The sequence below is a fragment of the Meles meles genome, chromosome 1, assembly GCF_922984935.1.
Source record: "Meles meles chromosome 1, mMelMel3.1 paternal haplotype, whole genome shotgun sequence".
Lineage (NCBI taxonomy): Eukaryota > Metazoa > Chordata > Mammalia > Carnivora > Mustelidae > Meles > Meles meles.
This window is the reverse complement of record NC_060066.1, coordinates 198,419,136-198,445,523: the sequence shown is the minus strand read 5'-3', so window position 1 is coordinate 198,445,523 and position 26,388 is coordinate 198,419,136. Positions and strand designations below refer to the sequence as shown.

General features: G+C 47.5%; 1 protein-coding gene across 2 annotated transcripts in view; it reads right to left on the bottom strand.

The window, feature by feature from the left end:
• Positions 1-17,438, bottom strand: part of LOC123950726 (RH-like protein) — a 36,733-nt gene extending 19,295 nt beyond the window's left edge. For both annotated transcript variants that reach the window (XM_046019060.1, XM_046019051.1), the window contains exons 1-3: positions 17,288-17,438; positions 8,239-8,425; positions 4,244-4,394 (exon numbers count right to left, since the gene is read on the bottom strand). In XM_046019060.1, the coding sequence (XP_045875016.1) occupies positions 4,244-4,394; positions 8,239-8,425; positions 17,288-17,438 (489 nt within the window). The remainder of the gene's footprint in view (positions 1-4,243; positions 4,395-8,238; positions 8,426-17,287) is intronic.
• Between the last annotated feature and the right edge of the window lie 8,950 nt (positions 17,439-26,388).

Sequence of the window (26,388 nt, the reverse complement as noted above, 5' to 3'; positions counted from 1 at the left end):
GGATGTGCACCCCCACTGCTTCCTACCTTTCAACAGAAATTATGGAGCGATGAGGGATATAATCTTGGTGGCAGGAAGCAGCCAGATTTGTTATAATACCAAACTCGCGCCTTTAGTAAATTCTTGACATAGGCTAATTTTGCTTTATGAATATCAAAGTTAGTAATATCAAAGTTAGTATCAAATAACCACTTAGCAGACTATTAGCGAGTCCTGTCAACTCTGCCTTCAAAAGATATCCAGAATTGGCAGAATTGTTACCACCAGGTTTCACTGACCCCACCTTGATTTAAGCCCCACCATCACTACCCCCAAATTATTGCAGTAACCTTCTAACTCGTCTCCCCATTCCCACCCGTGTCCCAACTACTTTCCACACAGTAGCCAGAGTGACCCTACCAACATCTACGTCAGTTCACAGCCATCTCTGCTCAGAATTTTCCAATGGTTCCTCTCTCGCTCAATTCAAAGTCCATGTTGTGGCTATGACCGGTAAATCCTGTGTGACCTGCTCTCCCCTAACCTCCCTGACTTCATTTCCTGCTCCACTCCTGCCACACTCTCCTCGCTCTTTCTCAAACCCATCGGCATGCTCCCACATCGCTCTTTCTCAAACCCATCGGCATGCTCCCACATCGATCTCACTTCACTCTGGCCTTTTCAATGCCTGGAATGCAAATTGGAGGAGTGGCCCACCAGGGGTCCAGGCAGTAAGGGCGTGCATTGTCTGGAGAGAATTTAAAGCAATAATAAAAGCTATTAGAAGCCTGTCTGCTTTTTATTATCACCACGTGCCAACAATTCGAAGCAGTGTGGGTGATAAAATCCTCCTGGAAGAGGCAGGCCATTCCCACTCCGCTGCCCTTAACCTGCCACTGCGCTCAGACAACCACTTGGCTTATGCACTCCTTGCCCTCATGTCTCAACTCAAAATTATTTACTAGGGGAAGCCTTCCTTGGCCACCTTATCTAACATTTTATCCCCCCTCAACTCTTCTTGGCCCCTTTCTCATTTTATTTTTTCCCTATGATACTTATCACTATCTACCATGCTGTACCGTTTGCCTATGTGATTACTTATTGGCAATCTTTCCCTCTGGAATGGAAGGTCCACCACAGTTGGATTTTTCCACTGCAGAAAAGATGCCCGGTACATAGAGGCACGGGATAAATATGTGAAAGAAATGAATAAATGGGAAGGATACATTCACACATTTCAGGCATACATGAAAATGAAGTTGCCTGTACTCTTGCATTTTTAATGTTTGAGGTCTCCTCCCGGAATCCAGGAAACACACGTGGGGACGACTGACGTGGAACCCTGAACTCGTTTCTGGAGTTGCCACCACTGAAACAGCTCTGGTTGCTGTCTACGGTTTCCCCCCGGAGCCTTTTCACTCAATAAACCCCGGCTGAACTGACGTCTTGAGGTGAAGCAGCCAACCCTCAAAATCAGTGCTGAATGCTCCCCTGCACCAGCTAAACTAGAGAGTCAAAGCCGCAAAGAGAGGAGAGAGAAGGCTTTGCATCACTGTGGCCTTTTAAAGTAAGAAAACGTTTACCACGCGCCGCCCGCACCAACTGGCTCATCTCTGGAATTTACCTCTTGCCACGTGTTCACCACATGACCCCGCCCCCATGCTTGCTGCAGCTGATTGGACCAAAGCAGACACGTGGTGGCGCGAGCCAATCAGGTTCTTTGTTATTGGACCGTAGAACTGGGACCAGCTGATAGGGAAGAGCGTTATTTCCCTCAGAACCCGGGAGTTAGAATCCCAGAAAGGAAAGGGGTGGGAGAGAGCATGTTCTCCACTGAAGAGAATGCTGATGTGCACAGAAGTTAGATGTAGGGAGAGGAATAGAACAAAAGATGGAGAACATGAACTACCTGGGATTTAAAGACTTCTCATAAGCAATTCCAGTCCTGAGTCTGGCTGCGATTGCTGGCTGCTATTCCTGCCCGCTTTCTGCCTAAAAAAAGCTTCAGCGCAGTTTTCTTCCTTGAAACCAAGGAGTTGCAGTTAGCCCTTATGGTAAGCAGAGAGAAAAAGCAAAAAATGGAAGTATGTCTGGGTGACTCCGTGAGCCCATAGTGAAATGAATGAATGAATGAATGAATGAGTGCATGCATGCCTGAATGGAGAAGAAAAGTAAGTTCTTTCATACAGCGGAATGCTAACTAATGGTTGTGGCCGGGAAGATGGAATTAGAAAACCAGTACTGGGGGCGCCTGGTTGGCTCAGTCCCTAGAGCATGCGACTATTGTTCTGGTAGTTGGAGGTTTGAGCCCTATGTTGGGTGTAGAGACTAATTAAAAAATAACATCTTTTTCTTTTTTTTTTTAAAGATTTTATTTATTTGTTTGAGAGAGAGAGAGCATGAGCAGGGGGAGGGGCAGAGGAAGAGGGAAAAAGCTGACTCCCTGCTTAGTGGGGAGCCCAATGTGAGAATTTTCCCTCCAGACCCTGAGATCATGATTGAGCCAAAATCAGATTCCTAACCAACTGAGCCACCCAGGTACCCCCCACCCCCAAAAAAGACAAAGAAAACCAATATTGACACTCATCTAATTGATTCAGGCAAAAAACAAAAACAAAAAACAGATGCTAAAGCCAGTGGGTGAAAGTTTGATAAGAAACAGGATTTGACAGACTATTGTATCCCTCACAAGTTGCTTATTAATTACAAAAGGGAAAATAGTAACTTTACAATGGAAAAGCCTGGACATCTTAACAGGTGACCAGAATTAACATCCACAGTAATGGGATACATTACTCTTGATACATGCGCTGAGAAGGACACAACATCACTTCTTCCGTGTAATTGCTGCCAAAAATGCACACCTTCCAACTAATCAGGAGGAACAGTAGACAAACCCACATCCTACAAAATAACTGGCTTGTAACCTCAAAACCCATCAAGTTCATGAAATATCAAGAAAAACAAAGAAACTTCCATATTGAAAGACTTTAAGGAGGCATGAGAACTGAATGCAAAGTGTGACCCTGGACCAAAAAGAAATATATATATATATAAAATATCCTCTTACAGATATATAGATAGATAGATAGATAGATATAATATCCTCTTACAGATATATATCTTACAGATATATCTGTAAGAGGATATTATTGGGAAAATTGGTGAAATTTGAATAAGATAATAATATGTCAACATTAATTTCCAAGGTTTGTTAATTAAACGATGATTATGTAAAAGAATGCCCTTGGGTTTTTTTTAAGGTTTTATTTCATCATTTGACAGAAAGAGAGGGAGAGAGAGCACAAGCAGGGGGAGCAGCAGACAAAGGGAGAGGGAGAAGCAGGCTCCCCACTGAGCAGGGATCCCTACATGGAGCTCAATCCCAGGACCCCTGGATTATGACCCAAGTGGAATGCAGATGCCTGACCAACTGAACCACCCAGGTGCCCCAAGAATGCCCTTGTTTATAGGAAATATACGCTGAAGTAGTTAGGGGTTAAAATAAAGTCATATAGACAGATGAAGAGAACCAAAAATTAATAAATCGTAAGAACTTCAAATCTAAGCTTCTAGACTGTTGTTCCTTTTTTTTTTTTCTTTAAAGATTTTATTTATTTATTTGACAGAGAGACAGCGAGAGAGGGTGCACAAGCCAGGGGAGAGAGAGAAGGGAGAAGCAGGCTTCATGCTGAGCCGGGAGCCTGATGCAGGGCTCAATCCCAGGATCCTGGGATCATGACCTGAGCCAAAGGCAAATGTTTAACGACTGAGCCACCCAGGGGCCCCAGACTGTTGTTCCTTTTCCCTCCCCAAATATCTCCAGCACCCTTGAAGGATGCACCGGCAGACTACACTCCTTGCTGATTATCCACCTGCCTCTTGGTCTCTAAGGATTTCAGCACCTGCCTTACCATCTTTCTCTCCATCACTCCTCCAGGTCGTCATCTTGATCCATCCAACTGTCTCTCTCTGTTCCTTGACCCTGTCTCTTCTAATAACTTGCCAACATTAGACTTCTGCCACCCAGATGCCCTGTCAAACCTTAGACCTTGTCATCACGAGTGACTGCCCACCACCAGTTAAAACCATTAGGTTGGTGTATTTAAACACTTAGCATAGATCACACTTTTGGAACCCCATTTGGGTCTGTCTTCATAATTTTTAAATCCCAGAAACTCCACCAAATGGAGGTAGTACCCACACCCGTCCACCTCCACACCCCTGCTCCCCAAAGTCCCCTCCTCACAGCACCGTGACTCACAGTGAGGTAGTGCCTGCCAATCATCATCACGGTGACAAAGACCGTCACCTCCACCAGTGCCATCAATGTCAGCTGCAACAGGTTGGTCTTCCCCAGCACGGCACCCACTGAGATGAGCACAGACATAGCACTCATGGTGGCTAGCTTAATTCTGGGGGAGAGAGAGAGACAGGAATGACCGAAAAGGATCCTCTCATTCATTATTCATTCATTCACTCATTCAACAAGCCTGGCACTGTCTAAAAAACTAGGGACAAGGTAGGAGAAGAAGGAGACAAGATTCCACCCTCATGGGAACGGATGCTGCCCCATCTGGGGTCTCCGTGGGCTTCTTCCCCCATCAGGGTGGCATCAGGGCGAGAAATTGATCTGCACATACTCATTCACACCGAGCCCATTCTGAATTTCTCGTAGGAATATCATGGTGAATTACAGAGGCTGATTGTTCCCTCAAGACTCCCTTCTAGTGTCTGGCAACTGGGGTTCTGCCCATGGCTTCTCTTCTGTCTGCATCTCACAAAGATGCTCAACAGAGGGCGCTTTTCACCTGCTGGCCTGCCAGCCATTCAGCCAGCCACCCGCCTCTGTCTCCTTGGTCATGGAAAGAGACGGTTTAGAAGTAGGACGAGCCTGCTTCCAGTCCCAGCTTTTTCACTTGAGCAACTATTCAATCTCACCGAGCCTGTTTCTTCATCTGTAAAATAGGAGCGATGATCATATTTATCTCATGGTAGTGCTATGGGGATTAGAAGGAATCTCTGTGCTTGTGTGTCCAGCTCTGTGATTGGCACAAAGAACTAATTCAGGAGTAGAAGCCCACATTATTAGCACTACTGCTGATTCCTTCCTTCCCTTGACAAATGAGCTAGCTCAGTATGGGGATTCAGGAGAAAACAGTTCGTTTTCAAGGCACTTATGATCCAGCTGCGGAGACGGGGCTGACATTGTGAGTCTGTCTGCTAAGACTATCCATGATATTACATAGCTAGAGGGGTTCACTGGAGGGAGAGAGCAGTGTGTACTGGACTCATCAGGGAGGACTTCCTGGGGGAGGTGGCAATGAGCAGAATAATCCATGGTGGTTAAACCAACCCACTCTCTCCAGGCACCTTGCTCTGAGACCACTCCCCTCCCTGATGCTACAACCACCACTACAAAATAATGATAACTTATTAAGCATTATGTATAACAGGTTTACAACTACACCACCTCATTTAAGTTTTAATCTTCTAAGTGGCCCTCTAGAAATGGAGGGTACCATTCAGTACCTCTACATTACAGAAAAGGACACTGAGACTAGAAGAGGCAACCCTTTTGACCTTAATGTTAGCTAATGACAAATGTGAGGTCCAAACCCAGTCGGCCTGGATCTAAAGCCTGTGTTTTGGAGTCTGGACACAGCCTCGCCAGCATTTGCTGCCAACGTAGTATCTTGCTTAAGGCCCAAGGACTTCAGAGGGACAATCAGCAGAGAGCCAAGGGCCTGGAGAAGGAGTCTCATAGGGATCGGGAGTTATTTAGAACAGGAGTTACACAAAATTTCATTGTGACTGGCCATGTTATGTCTTTCGGTGAGTGTTCACTTAATTGGCAAGGGTCTAATTCAAGAGATGCGTGCTGGTGGTAGGATGTCAGACCCCAGGGGCCGGTTGGCGCTGGGGAGTTGTTGAGACTGTGAAGTGCAGTGTTCAGGAGTGCAGTCTCCAATCCAGCCAGCCTAGGTTGGTCACCCTTCCTGGCTGTGTGATCTTGGGCAAATTACTGAACCACTCTGTGTCTCAGTGTCCTTGTCTGTTAGGTGGAGGCCAGGCCTGTGAAGCTGTCATAAGGGTAAAGTGAGTTAATATGTGTCAAGCACAGTAAGAGGGTTGCTTATGGCTACTTATCCTCCAACGGAGCCCTCCTGAACCTCTGTTAAAAATATCACAACTTTCAGGGTTCCTTTTATTTTCATTTTGGTTCCAATGACCATTTAGGAAGTCTTTACTGCAGGAGGAAAATGAAGGACAAAGCTGAGCAGGACAGGCCCCTGCCCCAAAGGGACTGGTCATCAGTGACTCAAGGCAATTCAGTGCCAAGTCAGGCAGCACAGTGTGGGTGAGGCCAAGGGAGAAGGGGAGGACCCTGTCCGGAGGCAGGCCTGGGCACCGCCCCCTGAACCAGCCAGGTCCTTGGAAATGTCAGGAAGGAGCTCATTGTTCAAATCCGGCGCAGCCAGTCCCAGTGGGGGGTCACAGCTGGGAGGATCCAGGCTGTCAAGGGTGGGGCAGGGGAGCTCACTCTGGCTGCAAATGGCCTCTTCTTGTCTTCCCGGACTGAGGCAAAAACAAGCTGGCTGCTGTGGGTGAGGTACCTTAGAAGCAAGAGCCAGTTAGGCCTGCACATTAAGGGGCAAGAGGCTGAAGGTTTGTGAGACATTAAGCCAAGGCAGCAGAAAGGCCGGACCAGGGCCACCACTGTCAGAATTCTTTCAGACAGTAATGTTTGCCTCTTCCCAGCTGTTTTTTAGCTGTGGGGGCCGAGGAGTAGGTATCAAATCCCCATGGGGATTAGCTCTAAAACTTGTTAGAAGAAAAAATGTGGAGGGTTTTTTTTCAGGGCCAATAGGGAACTGACTTGTCTATGGTTCATGTCATAACCACCCTGGAGGGTGTGGGAAGGGGTTGCAGATAGTAAAAAGCTAAAACCAGGGGCGCCTGGGTGGCTCAGCGGGTTAAAGCCTCTGCCTTCGGCTCAGGTCATGATCCCAGGGTCCTGGGATCGAGCCCCGCATCGGGCTCTCTGCTTGGCTGGGAGCCTGCTTACTCCTCTCTCTCTCTCTCTGCCTGCCTCTCTGCCTACTTGTGATCTCTATCTGTCAAAAAAATAAATCTTAAAAAAAAAAAAAAAGCTAAAACCATTGCCACTTAGCCATGTGACCCTTGGCAAATGCTTTGTGTTCTCTGAGCCTCTATTTCCTTGCCTGTCCACTAGTCAGACGCCTGCTGGAAGGGTTAAGAAGGGTTAAATAAAATAATGTGTGTGCACTGCCTGGCACTGTGCCTGGCTCGTGGGCAGATGGTTAACAGCAGTGCCCAGAGGTTTAGCAAGTTTCAGAGGGATGGATGGAGTGACCTTGAGAGGTGACCGTTCCCCCAGATGCCCAAGATGGGATTTACCATCATCTGGGCAGGACAGAGATTCGGAGTTGGATAAGAGCAAAAACACTGTACAAGGTAACTTTTACCGAGTTTCTCCAGTCAAATGCCAATGCTTTTTAAATTATTTTTTTTGTCCTTTTTTTTTTTTTTTTTTTAAGGTAGGCTCCATGCCCAACATGCGGCTTGAACTCCTGTCCCTGAGATCAAGGACTGCACGCTCTACCAGCTGAGCCAGCCAGGTGCCCCATGCTAATGCCTTTTAAAAAAAAAAAGTGTACAGATTAATGGATATAGATATCTATCCCCTTGTGTAACCATTACCCAGGATAACACTGAGAACATTTACTGTGCCTCATAAGGTTCTTTTGTGCTCCTTCCTAATCAATAACCATCACCTTCCTCTAGTAACATGGTTAATGTTGTTAGTTTTTAGAATTTCATATATATGCATTTAAATGGATCAAAGGTAACTTAAAGGCATGGCTGTTTCTTGTTCACTGACATTTGAGGACTAAGAGTACTTCCTTGTTTTCAAGAGACTGTGACATTTCTATTTCTTTTCTGTAATCTCTGTTAATTTTTCTTTAAACCCATATTGCTTGTGTAACTTTATAATATCATACTCAATAATAAAGAAAGAACTTAGAGAGGGCTGGAGATCTGGGCCCAGGGTTGTCAGATAAAATATAGGATTCCCAATGCAATTTGAATTTTAGATAAACAGTGAATAATTTGTTAGCGGATATCCTCAATATTGCATTCTTTCGAGGGGACTTCCCAGCTCTTCTAGGACCAGCCCTCTTGGGGCCCATACCCTCAAGGACCCAAGAAAGGATATAGCTGTCATCTAGTTACCTGGACAGTTTGATGACCACCTTGTTCTGGAAGTGCAGATCCAAGAAGCCATCCATCAAGACTGCCCACTGCACCCCTAGGGCCAGCAAAAAGAGGTTGAAGGCCACGCTGCTCCAGCCGTATCTCCGCAAAGACGAGTTGAGGAAGCCAAAGCCAACGGCCGCCATGATGGTCACATCCTGGAAGACTGCCCAGGAGCAAATATGGAAAAGGAGCAAGAGAAGCAGACAAGATGGAAAGTTAGAAATCAGAAATCAGAATTTATAGAGCTTACAAAATTAGAATTTGCATACATTCTCTAGGAATTCACAGGACAGCAGCTGGAAGGGATCATTAAAGAGTGCTTGCTGGGTGCCTGGGTGGCTCAGTGGATTGAGCCGCTGCCTTCGGCTAGGGTTATGATCTCAGGGTCCTGGGATCGAGCCCCGCATCGGGCTCTCTGCTCCGCGGGGAGCCTGCTTCCTCCTCTCTCTCTGCCTGCCTCTCTGCCTACTTGTGATCTCTTTCTCCGTCAAATAAATGAATAAAATCTTAAAAAAAAAAAAAAAAAAAAGAGTGCTTGGGCAAGTTAGTTTGCCTCTATGAGCCTGAGTCTTCTCATCTGAATAATGGGGGCAATGCATACCAGGCAGGATTGAGGTAACCCTCAACTGGTGAGCTAAGGCCAGTGAAACACAAAGGCAGGGCCTGGCCCATAGTGAGTGCTCAGTATTGTGGCAATTACTGTTATCATCAAACTTAACAATACGAACATGGATAAAGCATCTGAACCAGTGCTTGGGCACAGTTGACATCGAGTAAAGGTTATCACCGTGGCTCCTGGGGAGCAGATTTTAACCTGATCGTCTGCATGAGAAAGTGAGATTATGGGAGCCAATGACTCAGCCCAGAAAAGAGGGGCAGAAGGAGACTCAGAGGTTCTTCGGTAAGAACCAAATTACCTTTGCAGAAAGCGGTTCTCTCCCTTTGTCCCTTGCTGGGAGGGACCCAGTGGGCCGGCAGAAAGCACCAAGGCCATCTGAGGGACCCTCCCCTTTTCCAGCCTTGGACCCTGTTCAGGGCCTGCTGCGGCAGGTGAGTGTGAGAGACCCGCCTAACGACAGGGGGAGGTCACACAAAAAGGAAAGGGTGGATGCTTTAATTCGATTCAAGTTTGAAAAATGGGAAGCGGCTTGACAAACTTGGGTTCGAAATCAGGAATCTGGAACTTTCTAGATGTGTGGCTTCATCTAGTTATTTAAAGTCTCTGAGCTTAGTAATAGCCTATATTTATTAAGTGTTTCCCGTGTAGCAACACTGTTGTTGTTGTTTTTTAAAGTAACCTCTATGCCCCATGCTAGGCTTGAACTCACCACCCTGAGATCAAGAGTCACGTGCTTTCCAGCCAGCCGCCCCTCCCCCCACCACCACCCCGGTTTTAATCACATCACACAGACCAGCCTGCTTCCTCCTCCCAGCCACCCTTCAAGGTGGGTGCTATTATCACCATTTCACAGATGAGAAAACTGAGACACAGAGGAGTTAAGTAACCTGCCTGAGCTCTCCAAGCCAGATTAAAACCCAGATGATCTGCTCCGAAGCCTGTGCCTTTACCTACACTATCTGTTCTTTGTCTTCTCATCTGTTGAATGGGGAAAAATAATCACACTCTGTCTGGGGGCCAGAATTCAATGATTCTAATGCACCCAATCGCTCACTGTTTTAGCAACAAACACCAACTATTTTCCATGCACAACTGCCTGGAGAGAGAACTTGATAGAATTTGTCCCCCCATGGGTTATTATCTCTGAGTTTGGGAGGGTTTTCCTTGGTTTTTTTTCTTGATGTTTAAATTTTCTACAACCAGCTTGCAGACAATAAAAACAAACAAAACAAAACACACACACAGATGAAAAACCGCATAGACTTCAAGTTTAGACAGTTCTGTTTGATCCCAGCTCTATCCTCCCACATTAGGTAAAGCTATATTAAAATTGCCAACATTTGACCATTTTTGACCTACAAAAATGGCACTTTACATGCTTCAACCTCATAGCTGCGGGGCCTTATAGGTGGCTTACTTTCCTCGGCCGCTAAATAAGGGCAGTCATGCCCACCTCAGAGGGAGCCGAGAGCGGAAGGAGGTGATGTTTTGTTCAAGGGCTTGGCATAGCACCTGGTGCAAGGAGGATGCTCAGGAAATGGGGCTGTCCCCCCTCCCGCCACCAGCATCCACACCATCACAGTAATAAGAACCCACCTGGTCTCCGCTGGCTTCCAGCCCTGGCTCTGATAATGACAAGGAAACACTCATTTCCAGAACTCTCCAGAGTCTCAGAAAGCCCCTTCAAGTCACGTTTAAATTTACCTTCACTGAGAAATGCACAGGGTCTTGCGTGTGAGACATGGGTGGGGATTGATGCTCCCCAAACCATCTGGTCACACCAGGACCTCCTGAGGTGGTCCTGAGGACCCTCATCCCTGAGGACCTCCAAAGGGTCTGGGAACTTGGGGAGTGGGTGAGAAATGGCATTGGTTCCACTTCTTGCCCCTTCTCCTCTGCCGTGGGGGAGAGGGAGGTGCAGGCAATGTTTCTGTCTCCTGCTTACATCCTCTTAAGAGTGGGGGTGACAGGACATGTTTTGTATAGGGAGTTCCTCTTGGGATCGCTCGGGTTCCTTCAGGAGCCAAGCAGGAAACTGTGTGTATGAAAGGCGCAATGCATATTTGGGAGCCGTAAGGCCCGTGGCCAACTAGAGACTGCACACCCAGCCATCTCGTATTAAGTCCTGCTGTTAAAGCAAACACATCTGCCCAACAGCGACGCCGTATGCGTGGGGTCTGCCACATGTGTGGGGAGACCCTTTCATTTTCCGCCCCTTTCACAGAAGCAGACCAGAGAGAGCCTGTGACTTCCTCAAGACCACACAGCATGCTAGCAGCAGAGCCACGCTCTGAACTCCAGGTACAGTGCTCTTTGTCCCCTGAGGGACCCCATGCAGGTCCCCTCCCCTCTTGGGGCTTCAGTTTCTCTCTCTGTAAACATGGGAGTGACTTGGTTCTCTCCATGGCCTTCACAGCCCTGGCATATTCTGAGGAGAGAATCAGTGGGTGGGGAGAGGAGGGTAACCAGGATAGGGCAGAGGTGGGGCCCTAAAGATTAGAGAGTCCGAGGATCTGGGCTGGGGGGTTTATCAGGCACAGCTGCCATCCCTGTCGCTGCTTCCTCCCCAAGGCCCCACACTGTCCCTGAGGGAGGAGCTGTGCTCCACCCGTGGGACGAAGTCAGAGGCCGTTTCTGGGAGCTATTGACAGACAGAGCCCATTCACCCCAAATGGGTGAGTCAGTAACTGAGATTTCAGGCCCCTCTTTACTCTCTGCACCCTCCCACTACCTCACCCAGCCTCCCAGAGCTCCAACACCCCCTCCACTCCTCCTCAGTCTCAGGACGGGAGCCCCACTTCAGGGCTGGGTCCCAGCTCAGGGCATCCCCAGTGGTGCAGGCCTCCCCTCTCAGATTCTGCGCTGCACCCGAGATCAGCTGCTGGGCTGATAGGCACATGGACTCTAAGGTGTTGGCTGGTGATAAGGAGTGAAAGTGCTACGGGGCCCCAAAGACTGGGTCCCAGAGGGGAATTCTACAGTTGAAGACAGTCATTCAGGAGAATGTTATGGAAGCCCCACGACTTGCAGGAAGAGTCTAAGCTGAGGGCCCGGTGGTGTGAGAGGAGGCGATGATGACCAGCACCGTAGGAGCAGGCACGAGTGTGGTGCCCTCCACACACCAGGCCCCATTCTAGAAGTCTTCTGGCTTTCACCTACCACAGCTTCATGCAGTAGGTACTATTTATTACCCACCTCTTAACAGGTAGGAAAGGGAGGCCCAGAGAGGCACTGTAACTAGCCCAGGTCACACAGCTAGCACATGGTGAGTGGTGGGAATGCTGACCATCTGGGTTTAACCACGATGCGTCATGCCCCCCCACATAGCCCACGGGGTAGAACGGTGAAGACTCCCAGTCAGGTTGTCAGGGTTCAGAGCCTGCTTCTACCTCTGTGTCCCAGCTTCCTAATCTGTAAAATGGGTATGAAGCAATGGCACCTGCTCAGAGGATTACCGTGAATACTTTCACTGGCTCATGCAAATCACTTAACCTGGCACTGTATGGTGCAGAGTATAGTCGCAGAGTTAGCGACTATTATACTGTGCCTGCCACTTGTTGGTTATATGACTTTGGGCAAGACTGCTCCCCCCTCCTCTGGCCTAGCTGCCCCTGTGGTTCTAGTTCTGTGTTTCCATCCACCTCTGCTCCTTCCTCTGGCCTGTAGACACTTCAGCACCAACAACTCGGAAGCCAGAACCAGCTTCTGGCCCTTAGGGTCTAGGCTCAACTTCCACACTCTTCTATCCACAGCTGACTGGAAAGACATCTGCTGCCCCAAACTGGGACGGACCATCCATAGAGCCCTAGGCTGACTTCTGTTTTCCAGCACCCTCTACTCCCACCCTACCTTCACCCCGATGGTATCCCAGAATAGAAAAAAAGATGTCCCAGCCGAGGGTAAGATGTGGAACATTGTAGGATTTGGGGGTACTGTGTTTATACATCAGTGGAAAAGCCCCTCTTATCTTTTGGTAGCTCTCCTCCCTTTGGGGAGCAGAGGGAAGGGGGGACCTAGGTAGTATCCACAGTGCAAGGTCCAGGATGTTTCCCCAATGTGGCAGTCCGAGAGCAGGCTCTGTGTGTAGATTGTTATAGTAATGGCTCCCAGTGAATCATGCCTTCCAGTATAGACTTCTCCCTCCTAGGTTGGGCCTTGTGGTTTGCTTGGGCCAATGCAACATTAGTCAACATGGGACAAACAGAGTTTTGAAAAGCACCCACTCATTAGGGTTTATCCTCTTTTACTGCTATAACTCTTTTGCTGACCCACTTAATCATGATCATGAACAAATTAAATGGTTGCTTTTTTCAACCATTAAGTTTGGGGGTGGTTTGTTATGCAGCAATAGCTAGCTGCTGCACTCTACTTCTCCTAAGCATCTCATAGTCGCCTCAACCCTAAGCCCAGAATGAATATATCATTGTTCATTTACTGTCCAACCTGTTCGTCCCCTTCTGCTTCTGTTCTCGGGAACTGGCACTTCTGTATACTAAAGCACATGTCTGAAGCCATCCTTAAACCCCTCCTTCACATCCATCAGGTACAACTCTTTTGATCTCCTAGATGTCCTTTGAATATTTTGACACCTTGCCTCTCCTTTGATATCCCTCCCCATTTGGCCTCGTCACTGGCTGTGCAGACCAGTGGTCATCAGCATAGGGAGCACACACCCCAGAAGGTGCTCCAGATGATCCCCAGGGGCTCATGGAAGAAGATACAAGTCCTTCCAGTTTTTATAAAACTATAAGAAATTGAAGTCTATTCATAGTGAAAATGAATACTCTTAATCTGTCTTTATGTGTGCTCATTCATTCAAACCTTCCAATAACAAATTGAAAAAGTACTGTTGTCACGTGACCCAGGTTGAAATGGAGGCCAAGGGAGATGGAATAATTTCCCAATGTCTCGCAGCTAAGGGGCAGAGGCAGAGGTTAAATCAATCTGGCTCCCGCTTTTCTCAAACTCTCATGTGGATAAGAATTGCTTAGAGGGCTTGGTAAAACAAAGTGTGCTGGGCCCCACCCTGAACATTTCTGATCAGGAGATATGGATCAGGAATCTGCATTTCTAATAGATTTGTGAGCTGTTAGTGACTGAGGGGGGTAGTCTGGGGACCACACTCTGGGAATCACTGATCTGGGCTATTCTACCTCCAAAGGGCTTTGGTGAAGCTTGCAGCTCTGTAAGTATTTAAGACCCACACTGGCCCAGGAACCTTCCCGCTCAGGATGTCAGACAATTTCTAGTCTCCTAGCTTTGGAAGGGGTCCTGAGGGAATGTTGGGTCCCTGGGGAAGAGGGTGATGTGTTTCTCTGTATTCATCAGTTTGTAATGAATGGCAGGGTTTTGTTTGGCTTTTTTGTTTTAAATTTAATTCTTTCCAATTTTAGTATATGTGCTGCCGAAGCGAGCACTTAAATTTAATTCTTTATTATGGAAAACATTAAGCATATTCAAAGACAGATTTGCATGGTGAATGTCATGTACCCATTCCCAGCTTTGATGACTGTCACACAGGGCCGATCTGGTTTTTATTATCTTTTCCACTTCTTTCCTTTTTTTTTTTTTTTTTTTTTCCTTTCTGGCATAAAGCAAGCTCCGGCCATTGCTTCATTTCAATATACCTCTCTAGCAGATAGGGTCTTTAAAAAAAGCCCCACCATGCTATTATCAGACTTAACAAAACTCACAACAATTCCTGTATACCATAGGGATTCATGCTGATTGCCTCAAAAATGTCTTTTTGGAATTGGCTGCTTTGGATAACATTGAGTTCACATTGACTGGATTAGATCAAGTGAATTGACACATTAGGTAACCTAGTTTTAGCTCAACTAACCTTCACAAAATGGACTAACAACACCTGCCTAAAACCACAGAATGAAGACAAAACCATAATGGCAGCCAAGTGTATGGAAAAAAGGGCAGAGTGATGTTTCTTGTGCAAACCCTTCATCCGTCACATTCAAGGTTTAAAAAAGTCAGTCTAATTAGATCTGACAAGAAGTCAACCAGGAGAATTTGCAGTTATCAAGAGGACTCTAGGAATGGATTTACAGCCACTCTCAGTAATGGGAACAATGGACCTTGCCTTGAGATTGACTGGCGCCATCAAACATCAGTAATTTGAAAATATTGTATATTTCATTCGACCTCTTCCAAATTTTCTAATTTGTGTGTATTCTTACGATGTACAAAACATACTTATGCAGCAGTACTGGGTGATGACATGTAAGTATGGTACATGCTTGAAAGATGGTGTGCATGATCAGAAGCATTTGAAGCCCTCTGATCCATACTACACACAAGCCACATGCTGGTCTCCCACCTCAAGTCATGGCCCTTTCCCCTACCCCCCCCCCCCCCATTAGCCCTGGAATGGCTTTCTCCATAACCTCACCACACCCCTGCTTCCTATCAGCTCAGCAGCAAGATGGTCAAGCTCCTTGCTCAACCCAGTGGGTGCACAATGCCCCACTGCCTTTTTTGGGCCCCAGTGTTGCAATGTTAACCTAGTCCACTCCAAGGGGTGCACACACAAACTCTTGCTGTCCTTTCACTCTGAATGATGCTCCATTTTCACATGGTTAACTCCTACCAACCTTCCAAGACATGGCTGGTCAGTTACTTCCTTCTAGAAGCCTTCCCTGACACCATCAACTCCCCTGCCTGGGTTGTGAACTCTCCTCTGTGCTTCCATGTAAAGTGAGTGTCTGAAGACACTTTCTTTCTTTCTTTCTTTTTTAAGATTTTTTATTTTTATTTATTTGAGAGAGACAGAGGAACAGACAGAGCACAAGTGGAAGAGAGACAGAGGGAGAGGGAGAAGCAGACTCCCCATTGAGCAGGGAGCCCAAAGCGGGGCTTGATACCAGGACCTGAAGACCATGACCTGAGCTGTAGGCAGATGCTTAACCATCCGAGCCACCCAGGTGCCCTGAGGACACTTTATTTCTGTGTTAGCAGCAGAGCAGAGAGGTGAAGAATGTGGACGCCGGTGCCAACATACAGAGTTGAAATACTGGCTCCTACACCCACTGGTTATGTGAAAAGTGACTCAAGCTCGCTGGAAAATGGGGCAGTGAACCATAGTGGTTAAAGGCATGGAAACTAAAACCAGGCTGTGCAAATTTCAATTTGCTGTGCTGTCCCAGTTGAGTGACTTTGTGCAAATTATTCAACGTCCATGTGCCTCATTTCCTTATATGAAAAACAGAGATCATAATCGTACTGACTCATGGGATTGTTGTCAGGGTTCAATCTAAAGCATTGAAACTGTGCCTGGTACATAGTAAGAGTTCAATAAATATTAACTGATTAGCCCATGTCTAGATCCCCCACTGGTTGTAATACAGGGTTGAATGAATACATGCGTGAATGAATGGCATGCATTGAATTACGTTGTATTGGACTGGAAAGAATGAAAATAAAGTGAAATGAACTTCAATTTGCCTAGGCCTTGTTCGTCAGGCGCTAAGGGCCCCTCTCTGGGCTGGCTACTGAGCTGGTGCAGAGGCTTCTCTCCCCAAGTCATTTCTTTGTCCTGCTTACTGCTGCTGAGAACCGGGCGAGGCTTTTCCTCTGCTTTCAGCTAACTGACTAGCCAGTTAATGTCACTCAGGAAGAAGTGGGCACTCAACCAGACTAGGGCTTCAGCTTTGTCTCAGGGAGGACACTCAACAAGACCCATCCATTATCATAGATAAGAGATTGGCCCAGTGAGATGCTTGAAACTCATCTCAATTTTTTTTTTTAAAGCAAAAGCCACACCACTGGGGACATATGTCTTGTTTACAGTTGTTCTCATCACAGTCTGTGAACATTTTTAGCTGCATATAAAATCACAACCATCCTACACTCCTCTTCAGCCATACCTTATGGCCCTGGATTTGCAGACAGAATGTAGACCTCCCAGCCAATGAGTGAGAAGGAGAAGCCTGGGGCTGGGGGAGGGGCAAGAGAGTCATGCTACCAAAAGGAGGGTGGTACAGAAATGAGCAAGATTCACCAAAAAAAAAAAAAAAGAAAACAAAAACTAAAAGCCGAACAATGTGAAATTCCTTGCTGCTCAGGAGAAAGGGGAGGAACGGACAGAAAAGCAGAGACTTACGAAGACCATTTGGCAAAAGAAATTCTAGAAAAACAGAACAGAATAGGGAACCCCTCACTGCCCTGACAAATCAAGGAAGACTTCATGGAAGAGAAGATGTCCACGCTGGTCCTTAAAGGGGGAGCCTAAGTTGTTGGCTGGTCTCCACGCAACCTATAGGAGAAGGTGTGGGAACCCATTTATTCGGAGACTTTGTGGAGAGGAACATGTAGGCCCCTGGAGGACCACAGACCTTCTCACTTCCCCTGTTTCTGCTATTTGCCAATGTGACCACCTCCCTTCTGGACACTCACCTCGAAAAGTCCTCATGAGCTCCTTCAGCGGATCCTGTGACGAAGTGTCATAGGAGGTGAAAAAGAAGAAAATGACAACGAGAGCCGCCTCCAGCATTAGGGTCCACGGGGGCAGGCAGCGCCGCATAGACGGTGGGTACTTAGAGCCCATCCTGTGTCTGTGTCCGTGTGGCATCTGCACCCGCTCCAGGCATCACCCCTCTGCCCCCACCCCAACTCCAGGGAGCGATAGCGGAGATACCCGCCAAAAACCTTATCTCCCGCCGCAAGGCTGGCTTTGTTGGTCTGTTGAGGGAGTTAACACAGACGCAGAGGGACTATGACGGGCAGGGGAAGAAATGCATTTATTCCAACGCGACCCCATTCATGGAATCACTCATTTGTTCATTCAACAAACAGTTGCTACATTCTACTCTAGGGCAGGCGCTGTGTGCAGTTTCCAAGAGGGCGTCCATTCACTGGGCACCCACACAGGAAAACCCTTCTTTGCTAGTGACTTCAGTTTACCCTCCCCATCTCCTTACAAAAGGGAGAGTGGATCAGCACTCCTAATTTACAAATGGGGAAACGGAACCTCAGGGGGAGCTTTGGATTGACAAAATTTCTCTTTTAAAACGTTACTCAGTGGGGTGCCTGGGTGGCTCAGCGGATTAAAACCTCTGCCTTCCGCTTGGGTCATGGTCCCAGGGTCCTGGGATAGAGCCTCATATCGGACTCTCTGCTCTGCGGGGAGCCTGCTTCCTCCTCTCTCTCTGCCTGCCTCTCTGCCTACTTGTGATCTCTGTCTGTCGAATAAATAAATTAAAAAAAAAATTCTAAAAAAACCCACCTTACCCAGTGAGCTGTTAGTAAGAATGTATTGTATGAGAATGAATGAAGTGAAAGCAAAGAACAACACTAAGCCCTGAGGAAGATCCAGACAGAACCCCTGGGGAGCTAACTCTGCAGAGTTACATGGTTGGAATTATTTATATTTGGATCTGTATTTAAATCCACTTGTTTGTAGGGACACCAGGGTGGCTCAGTTGGTTAAGCCGCTGCCTTCGGCTCAGGTCATGATCCCAGGGTGCTGGGATGGAGTCCCTCATGGGGCTCCTTGCTCAGCGAGGAGCCTGCTTCTCTCTCTGCCTCTGCCTGCCGCTCTGCCTGCTTGTGTTCTCTTTCTCTCTGACAAAAAATAAATAAATAAAATCTTAAAATAAATAAATAAATCTACTTGTTTGTAAATCTTTTAAGGGTAGGTGGGGGAGAAGAAAGGAGGCTTGGGTCCAGCTCTAGTAAAAATCTGGCGGGGTCCTGCCCAAGCCCTAGGCTGTAGTTGTCTCCAACTCTGGTCACCTCTTCACAAAGCAACCCAGGACTCTGCCTGGGGCATATGTACTTATAGCGTATCTGAGGCAGGCCACCAGCTTCAGGACCCCTGTCCCAAAGCAGGGGGCAGGCAGTCCCCTGAAATGCACTTTAGGGTACCTGGGATCCAGTTCTGACTCTGCAGCGAACTTTTGTAGCCCCCATCCATGTGCCTAGCAGATGGTCTGATCTATAATAAGCATGAAGAAAGAAAGGGAGGGAAGGGGAAGGGAAGGGAAGGATTGAAATTTTCTTATCTTCTACACTGGCCTCAGCTTCTGGCCTTTGAGTGTAGACTGAATTTATGGGGCCTCAAGTAATAAAACTAGACTAGGAACTGCAGGGAGGCAGATTTTGGCCCACCGTGGGTGGATTCTTTATTGACCATTACGGCTGTCCAGAGAAACAGGCTATTCATGAGGTAGTGAGCACCCTGTCCCTAGCGGAATGCAAACAGAAGCTGATGGTTACGTGTCAGCGAAGTCTTGGAAGTGATTCATATGCAGTGTGCAGGAGATTTTAATCACCCAGAAGAATCTTGTCATTCATTCTGTTTTTAGATGAAGAAACTCACACCAGAAGGTCATACCCAAGGTCATACAGTCAGCTGACATCACTCTCTTCTTGCTCAGTGCGGCTTTATTTGCAGAAGGAAAAAAATTGAAAGTAACCTAAATGTCCAGTAGTAGGGGATTGGCAAATAAGCTACAGGACACACATCATGGTCCTGAACATATGTGGAAAATCCAGAGGAAAATGCTTTTAACATTCATCAACAGTGACACAGAGAATATACTATTGGGTGGAAAAGTGAGTATGGTACAGTGTGTACAATATGTTCCCACTTTTGTAACAAATAACAATAATAAGACCATATGTTAGTACATGCATGGGGAAAAAATGGCTGGGAACCACTGACACCAGTTCCTTTTGCTCTAGATGTTTCCTGGAGCTAACACTCACCAAGCACTTACCCTTGGTAGGTACTGTTCTAGGCACTGTATGAACCCAGTTAAACCCTGGGGGGGGGGGTCCTATTAGCCTTATACTACAAAGGTGCAGAAGGGTCATGTGACTTGTCCAAGGTGACAGGACTAGTAAGTAGGAGAACTGGGATTTAATCCAGACCCAAAGCCCAGATTGAGCAACTGGGCATTTAGCCATGTAACTGTGGCCCAGACGACTTCTAAGTCCTCTTCAAAATCTAGAAACATGGGATTCCCAGTCCTCTGCCCCCCTCAACAGTAGCAATAGACAGAAGGTAGCCTGACCCCTAGAGATCAGAGATAGAAATCTCCATTCCCTCATGGTCACCCCATGATTCTGATTTCTGGCCCTCAGCACTTCGCGTGAACTGGGTTTCCATAAGGAGGGGGCTCCCCTGTGTGGGGGAGCTGGCCTGGGTCCTGTACCAGCACCTTGTAAACCAGGCAGCTGGATTCACCTGCCCAGGGACACCAAAGGTCAGCCAGATGAACATGAAGATTTTCAGTCACTGCTGGCTCCTGTGCCTGGAGCCCCCCTGATGGTTGTGTTTATCCTCTGGCCAGCACAGTGTGGGTGGCAGCTGGTTCCACACCCCTGGAAGCCCCTATGCAGACTGCTCCTGCCCCAGTCAGGGACTGACTGCACTTCTTGACAAGAGGGCGAAGCTCCTTGCCAAACAGGCTTTCTTTAATAAAGGGAGGTGTCCCCCTCACTTGGCCTCTCCCAACAGATTTGTCCAAAGGGGAATGTTCTTTCTTCCCCTCCGACTCTTGCAAAAGGTCCCTGTTTTCAGACTCTGGCTGGAGACATTCTGTCTCCAAATCCTCAAGGCAGCTCACCTGGTACAAGAAAGCACAGGGGATCGAGGGCAGATATGTCACAAAACAAATATAGTTAAACGTTCATTGTCAAATCTAGGTGGGAGGTAAATGGCTTTTCACTGTATCATTCTTCCAACTTCTTTGGCTTCTGTTAGAAACTTTTCATAACAAAATATTGGGGAAAGCACTTTGTGCACCTGCTGCTCCCTCTGCCCGAAAGCCTCCTCCTATCAGACGACCACCCCTGCCCTCTCCATCTCCCAGCCAAGCACTGAAAGAACAGGGATTTTTGATTGCTGTATCTCAACATCTAGTGCTTTGTCCATAGTAGGTGATCAATCAATATTTGGTTTTTAAAAAGATTTTCTTTATTTGTTTGAGAGAGAGAGAGAGAGAAAGCACACAGAGGGAGAGGGAGAAGCAGACGCCCCATTTGAGCCAGAGCCGGAAGCGGGGCTCGAACCCAGGACCCATGAGATCATGACCTGAGCCTAATGCAGACGCTTAACCAATGGAGCCACCCAGGCTCCCCTAAATATTTGTTGAATAAATAACAACTGCCATTTTCGAAATGTCAAGCTCTGGAGCAAGTATTTTGCATACATTATTCCATCTACTTTTCCCCTCAAGCCTGTGAGTACAGGCACAGTCATCCCGTCTTACAGATGAGGAAGCTGCTGCTCAGAGAGGTGATGTGAGTGCTCAACGTCACACAGCTCATAAATGCTAGGGGTGGGACCCAACCCACCTCCATGTACGCCAACGGCTTATGCTGTCAACTACTTTGCAATTCTGCCTTCCATTTAGTAAACCACTCACAGTCTCAATTTCTTTATGAGTCAAATAAGGTGACCTGCTCTACTTTCCTCACAGAGTTCTCACAAACTTGGGAAGAGTAAACGTGAGTGGTGGCTGGGTTATAGAAAGGAAGGTGGGCAAGTAGTACCATGCCTGTGGCATTCTGATCTAAGTGACCATGTTTCCTCCAGGCACGACGAATCAAGTCAGAGAGACTGTGGAATTCACATGTAATCATGCATTTTCTATAAAAACAGGACTCCATCAGCATACTTACTATGCCATCCTCATCTGAGTCAAGCATTGTAAAGCTTGGTCATGGGCAGTGAGCAAACATGTAGGGAGGTCCTCCATTCCCTCTACCAAGGGTGTGTGATCCTGCTCTGGGCATGCCTGGTTAAAGTGTGGCTCAGTCAATCATTCATTCACTCAACATGAGCTTCGGAGTCAGGCAATTTGCGTTCAAATCCTGACTGCACAAATTATTAGCTGTGTGAACTTGGGCGGGATGCTCAATATCTCTGTTTCCTCATCTGTAAAGTAGAGAAAATCAGTGTCAATCTCATAGGGTGGTTGTGAAGATTTTTTTTTTAAGGTTTGTTTATTTGAGAGGGAGTGCACGCATGTGACTGGGGTGGGGAGGGGTGGACAGGGAGAATCTTCAAGTAGACTTCTCACAGGTGGGGAGCCTAATGTGGGGCTTGATCCCATGACCCACAAGATCATGATCTCAGCTGAAACCTAGAGCCGGACGCCTAACCGGCTGAGCCACCCAGGGAACCCTAGTCATGAAGAGTATATGAGGAAGAGCGCGTAAGTGTCAGATGTGTAGAAAATCTTCCATAAATGTTCGTAATTATTATAATTGCACAGGGTTGGCATATTTACTGTAGAAAACTCTGAAACTGCAGACATGCAAAAAGTTTACGTAAAGCACCCATGATTTCAACATCTCCAAAACCCAGTTCTACTTCTTTTTGTATATTTTTCAGATTTTTTTTTTCTATTCATGTGAATTTATGCCTTGTTTTCTCCCCTACAAAAATGGGATTATACAGCACATACTGTTGGGTAATTGCTTTTTCCATGAACAGTATATCATAAATCATTTCCAAGCCAGGACGATCTTTCTATTACAGTTTATCAGGGTGGCTAAGAACACAGGCTCTGGGGGCACCTGGGTGGCTCAGTGGATTAAGCCGCTGCCTTCGGCTCAGGTCATGATCTCAGGGTCCTGGGATCGAGCCCCGCATCGGGCAGGGAGCCTGCTTCCTCCTCTCTCTCTGCCTGCCTCTCTGCCTACTTGTGATCTCTCTCTCTCACTGTCAAATAAATAAAATAAAATCTTAAAAAAAAAAAAAAAAGAACGCAGGCTCTGATGCCAGAATTTCTGATTTTGAATCTGGGCTCTGTCACTTATTGTGTGACCTTAGGCAAAGAACTGAATTGCTCTGTGCTAGTTTTCTCCTCTGTAATATGGCATCAGTAATCATCCCTACCTCACGCGGTTGTTGTGAGGATGAGATCAAAGCGCATATGGTGCTTAGAGCAGTGACTATATGTGGTAAGTGCTGTGTGTCACCATTCTCCATGCCACAGGACTTCTGTGATAAGAATGTGTGACCCTGTTTGACTAGCCCTCTTTGTGGGATTATCTGGGTTATTTCTAAACTGTTCCTGTTCTAAACACTACAATGAATATCCTCCATTAACAGGGTTCTCTCGGGGACACAGATACATGTATGAGAGGTGGCCATCCCAATGTGTGGACTTTTCTGTGACTCCTGAGGCATGGGGAACCAAGTTCAAGGCAGCTGGACCAGCCCTGCCTGGTGGGCTTGAGGGGACTGAAGCTACTGAAAGTGGGGGGGAATGTAGTTTTCTTATTTGTGAAACAGGGTGTGATGATCACTCTCCAGGCTATTCTGAGCCATTCTGAGCTCAGGTGAAGCTCAATGATTTCCCTTCCCTGTCTTACTCATCTGTAAAATGGCTACTGATCTCCCCTGGTTCCTGACTGGTAGTGGAGGTATGGGGAGTTGGGGGGGCTCTGTGGCAGGCGGGAGGTCTGCCTCATCTCTGCCCAGGTCTGTGCCCTTAGGATCCCAAAGAGCCATTTGAGGGCTCAGAGGGGAAAGGCTGGCACTTGATTGGAGCCAAAGGGGGTGGGGCTAGGATGGGCCAGAAAAAGAGATGGTCTGGCTGGGGCAGGAGGAGTGAGAGAGAACGGAATGGAGAAGGGCAGTTGTCCTGTGGGCTCTTGGCAAGAGGACCGTTCTCATCATCCCACTCAAGCCAATCACCCGACCAACACCAGATACAGCCTATAGCATCACAGCTTGATCTCACTCAGCTGTTCCTTGAGCTAAACTGCTCTGCCAAGCCAACTGCATAATTTTATTTTCTCTGAGCCTCGGTTTTCTCATCTGTAAAATGGAACTAATATGACCTGCTTCTATATATAGGGCTTGAAGGTCTCCAGAGGGGATCTTGGCACAGCTGTATGCAGGTAACTCAACACCAGGGAGTTAAGACTGGAACCCAGAACTCCAGATTTTCTCTGTTCTCTCTTTCTCCCATGTAGCCCTATGCTTGAGAGTAACTCCCAGTCACTCCACGCTTCTCCCATGGCATGGAATGTCCTTATCAGGATGGCAGGCTAGACAGTGAGCTTCAGCGCCTCTGTCATCTTTTCCAGGATTACTCACCTCTTCATTTCACAGTGTGTCATGGCACTGTCGTAGATAACAGGGACATAAGGGGGAGTGGAAAAGACCATGGATATGGCCCTGTTATACCCTTACTGAGTTGGCTGTTTGCCTCTGGCCCGGGTAATCTGGAACCTTGAGGTTCTGGAGCTGATGGCTATTCAGATCTCGGGTCCCATGGAGTCTGGAACCAGGATCTTACCATGAAAACTTCCTAATGCATTCAAGCCACCAGCATATTGATTTTTAGGTCCTGTCTGTATCCTCCTCCATGAACAAATTCACCTTGGCAGCTGAAACCTTTTCCTGCTGCTCCAAGCAGAGCATTCCATTCAGACTCTTTCACAATGATGGGCAGCCTTGGTGGAAGTTTGAGCTCACAGAGTTTGTTATCCTTGGTCACTCAGGGCCACTTTATCAACATGCTGGAGAGAAGTGAGGGATGAAAAACAAGTATACTATTAATAGTAATAGTTTGCTGTCACCTAGTGCATGCCCAAGTGGAAACAGAGGTTCTAAGATTCTGTTACGTGCCCAAGCTAGTAAGTGGCTAAGCTGGTCTGAAAAGGCAGGTACTCTTGTGATTTTTCAAAATTGCATCTCTTCAGAATATGGATCCAATCTCCCAAGAAGGCAGGAAGAAGGGAAGATAAGGCTGCAATGGGTTTGAGGACAGTGAGTAGATAAGGCTTGCTGGGCTGCCTAGGCCTGGAAAAGGAGACTGGGTCTCCCGTGTGACAGCTCTGGATGCCATAACAAAGACAATGGTTTTCAGGCTTTGGAGGATCTTTAAAGATTTGTGAGCAGGGTAAAATAACGAAGAACAGCAGATGAGAATGATGAATTTGATACAAATTACAAGTTCCTCCTTGGGGATAATTATAGGGTAGGAAGAGGTCCACCCACCCCAGGACAAAACCAGATACCATCTACTTCCTGGAAGTTTTTAAAATGTGCTGGAAGATCACCTCACAGTCCCACTGTTGGTGTGTGGTTAAGTTGGTACAGCCACTTGATGGGAGATTCAGCAGCCATTGGAAATATTTAGGGAGAATGCATAGTAACATGGGACAATGTTTACATTAAGGGACAGAATACAAAAAGACGGACTTTAAAGGCCCTCAGTGGCAACCCTGTTGGGACCCCTCGCACTTTTGAGAGCTTTTTCCGTATGTTCACTTAATAAACTTCTTTTGATCTGCTCACACACACACACACACACACACACACGAAGAACAGAACACAAAGTTGAATATCTAGTATGATCACTACTCTGTTCAGTAATAATAGCAGCAATAGGAATAAGAATATCACCCATGGGGGCAAATAGGAAAAAAAGAAAAAAATTAGAATGCTGATAGTGGTCGTGATAAGGTGATGAGATCCATGAGTGTTTCTTCTCCCTTCAGCTACTTTTTTTTTTTTTTAAAGATTTTATTTATTTATTTGACAGACAGAGATCACAAGTAGACAGAGAGGCAGGGAGAGAGAGAGAGAGAGGGAAGCAGGCTCCCCGCTGAGCAGAGAGCCCGACGTGGGACTCGATCCCAGGGCCCTGAGATCATGACCCGAGCCGAAGGCAGCGGCTCAACCCACTGAGCCACCCAGGCACCCCCTTCAGCTAGTTTTTGACAGCTGCCCAGTTCTCTTTAATGACATTCTTTTTAAAAGAATCTTTGCTGTCTTTTCTAACGTGATTTTTTTCATAAATACGTTGCAAGGGAATAATGAGGACTAAATGAGTAAGTAGATGTAAAGCACTTAGCACGGTGCCTGGCACAAAATCGGAGCTCCAAGAAGGTCGGGTGAGGGGTCGCTGGCCGGTGTCCCAACATCTGAGAAGCCCGGCCCTCGCCGCGGAGCAGCCGCTTACTCCCCGCGGCATCGGCCCCTCGCGCGGCACAGACACGTCTCCGACGCTGACGCTCGCCATGTCCAGCAGGCGCTGTGCCCGCGGAGCCAGCCACGCAGCCCGCCCTGTAGACGTGGAACGAGGGTCGCGCCGCCCCACACACACCCGGCAGCCCAGGGCGACGTCGCGCGCACCCACGGCCCCGCCCCCTGTGACGCGGACTCCAGGGGGCGGGACCGCAGCAGCCCCGCCCCACACCTCCTCCGATTGGCCGCCGCCCTGTCACCACGTCGCGGGGAGCTGGCAGGGTGTGTGTCTATGTGTGTGTGGGGTTTGCTTTGTCATTCGTACCCCCGTCGCGCGCTGACGCGGCCGGCCTGGCCAAACGCTCCAGGATCCGCAGGAAGGGCCCCCGGCGCTGACCCCGGAGGCTCCCGGAGCGGGAGGATGCTGCGAGCTCCTTACATAATGACGCGACTGACTGGAGCACATGTCAGCGCAGAAACAGCACATGCCGCAAACCCAGGCCTCCCTATTTCATACGGTGTAGTGATAGCGGGCACTGAATATAGCACGGTATGCTCT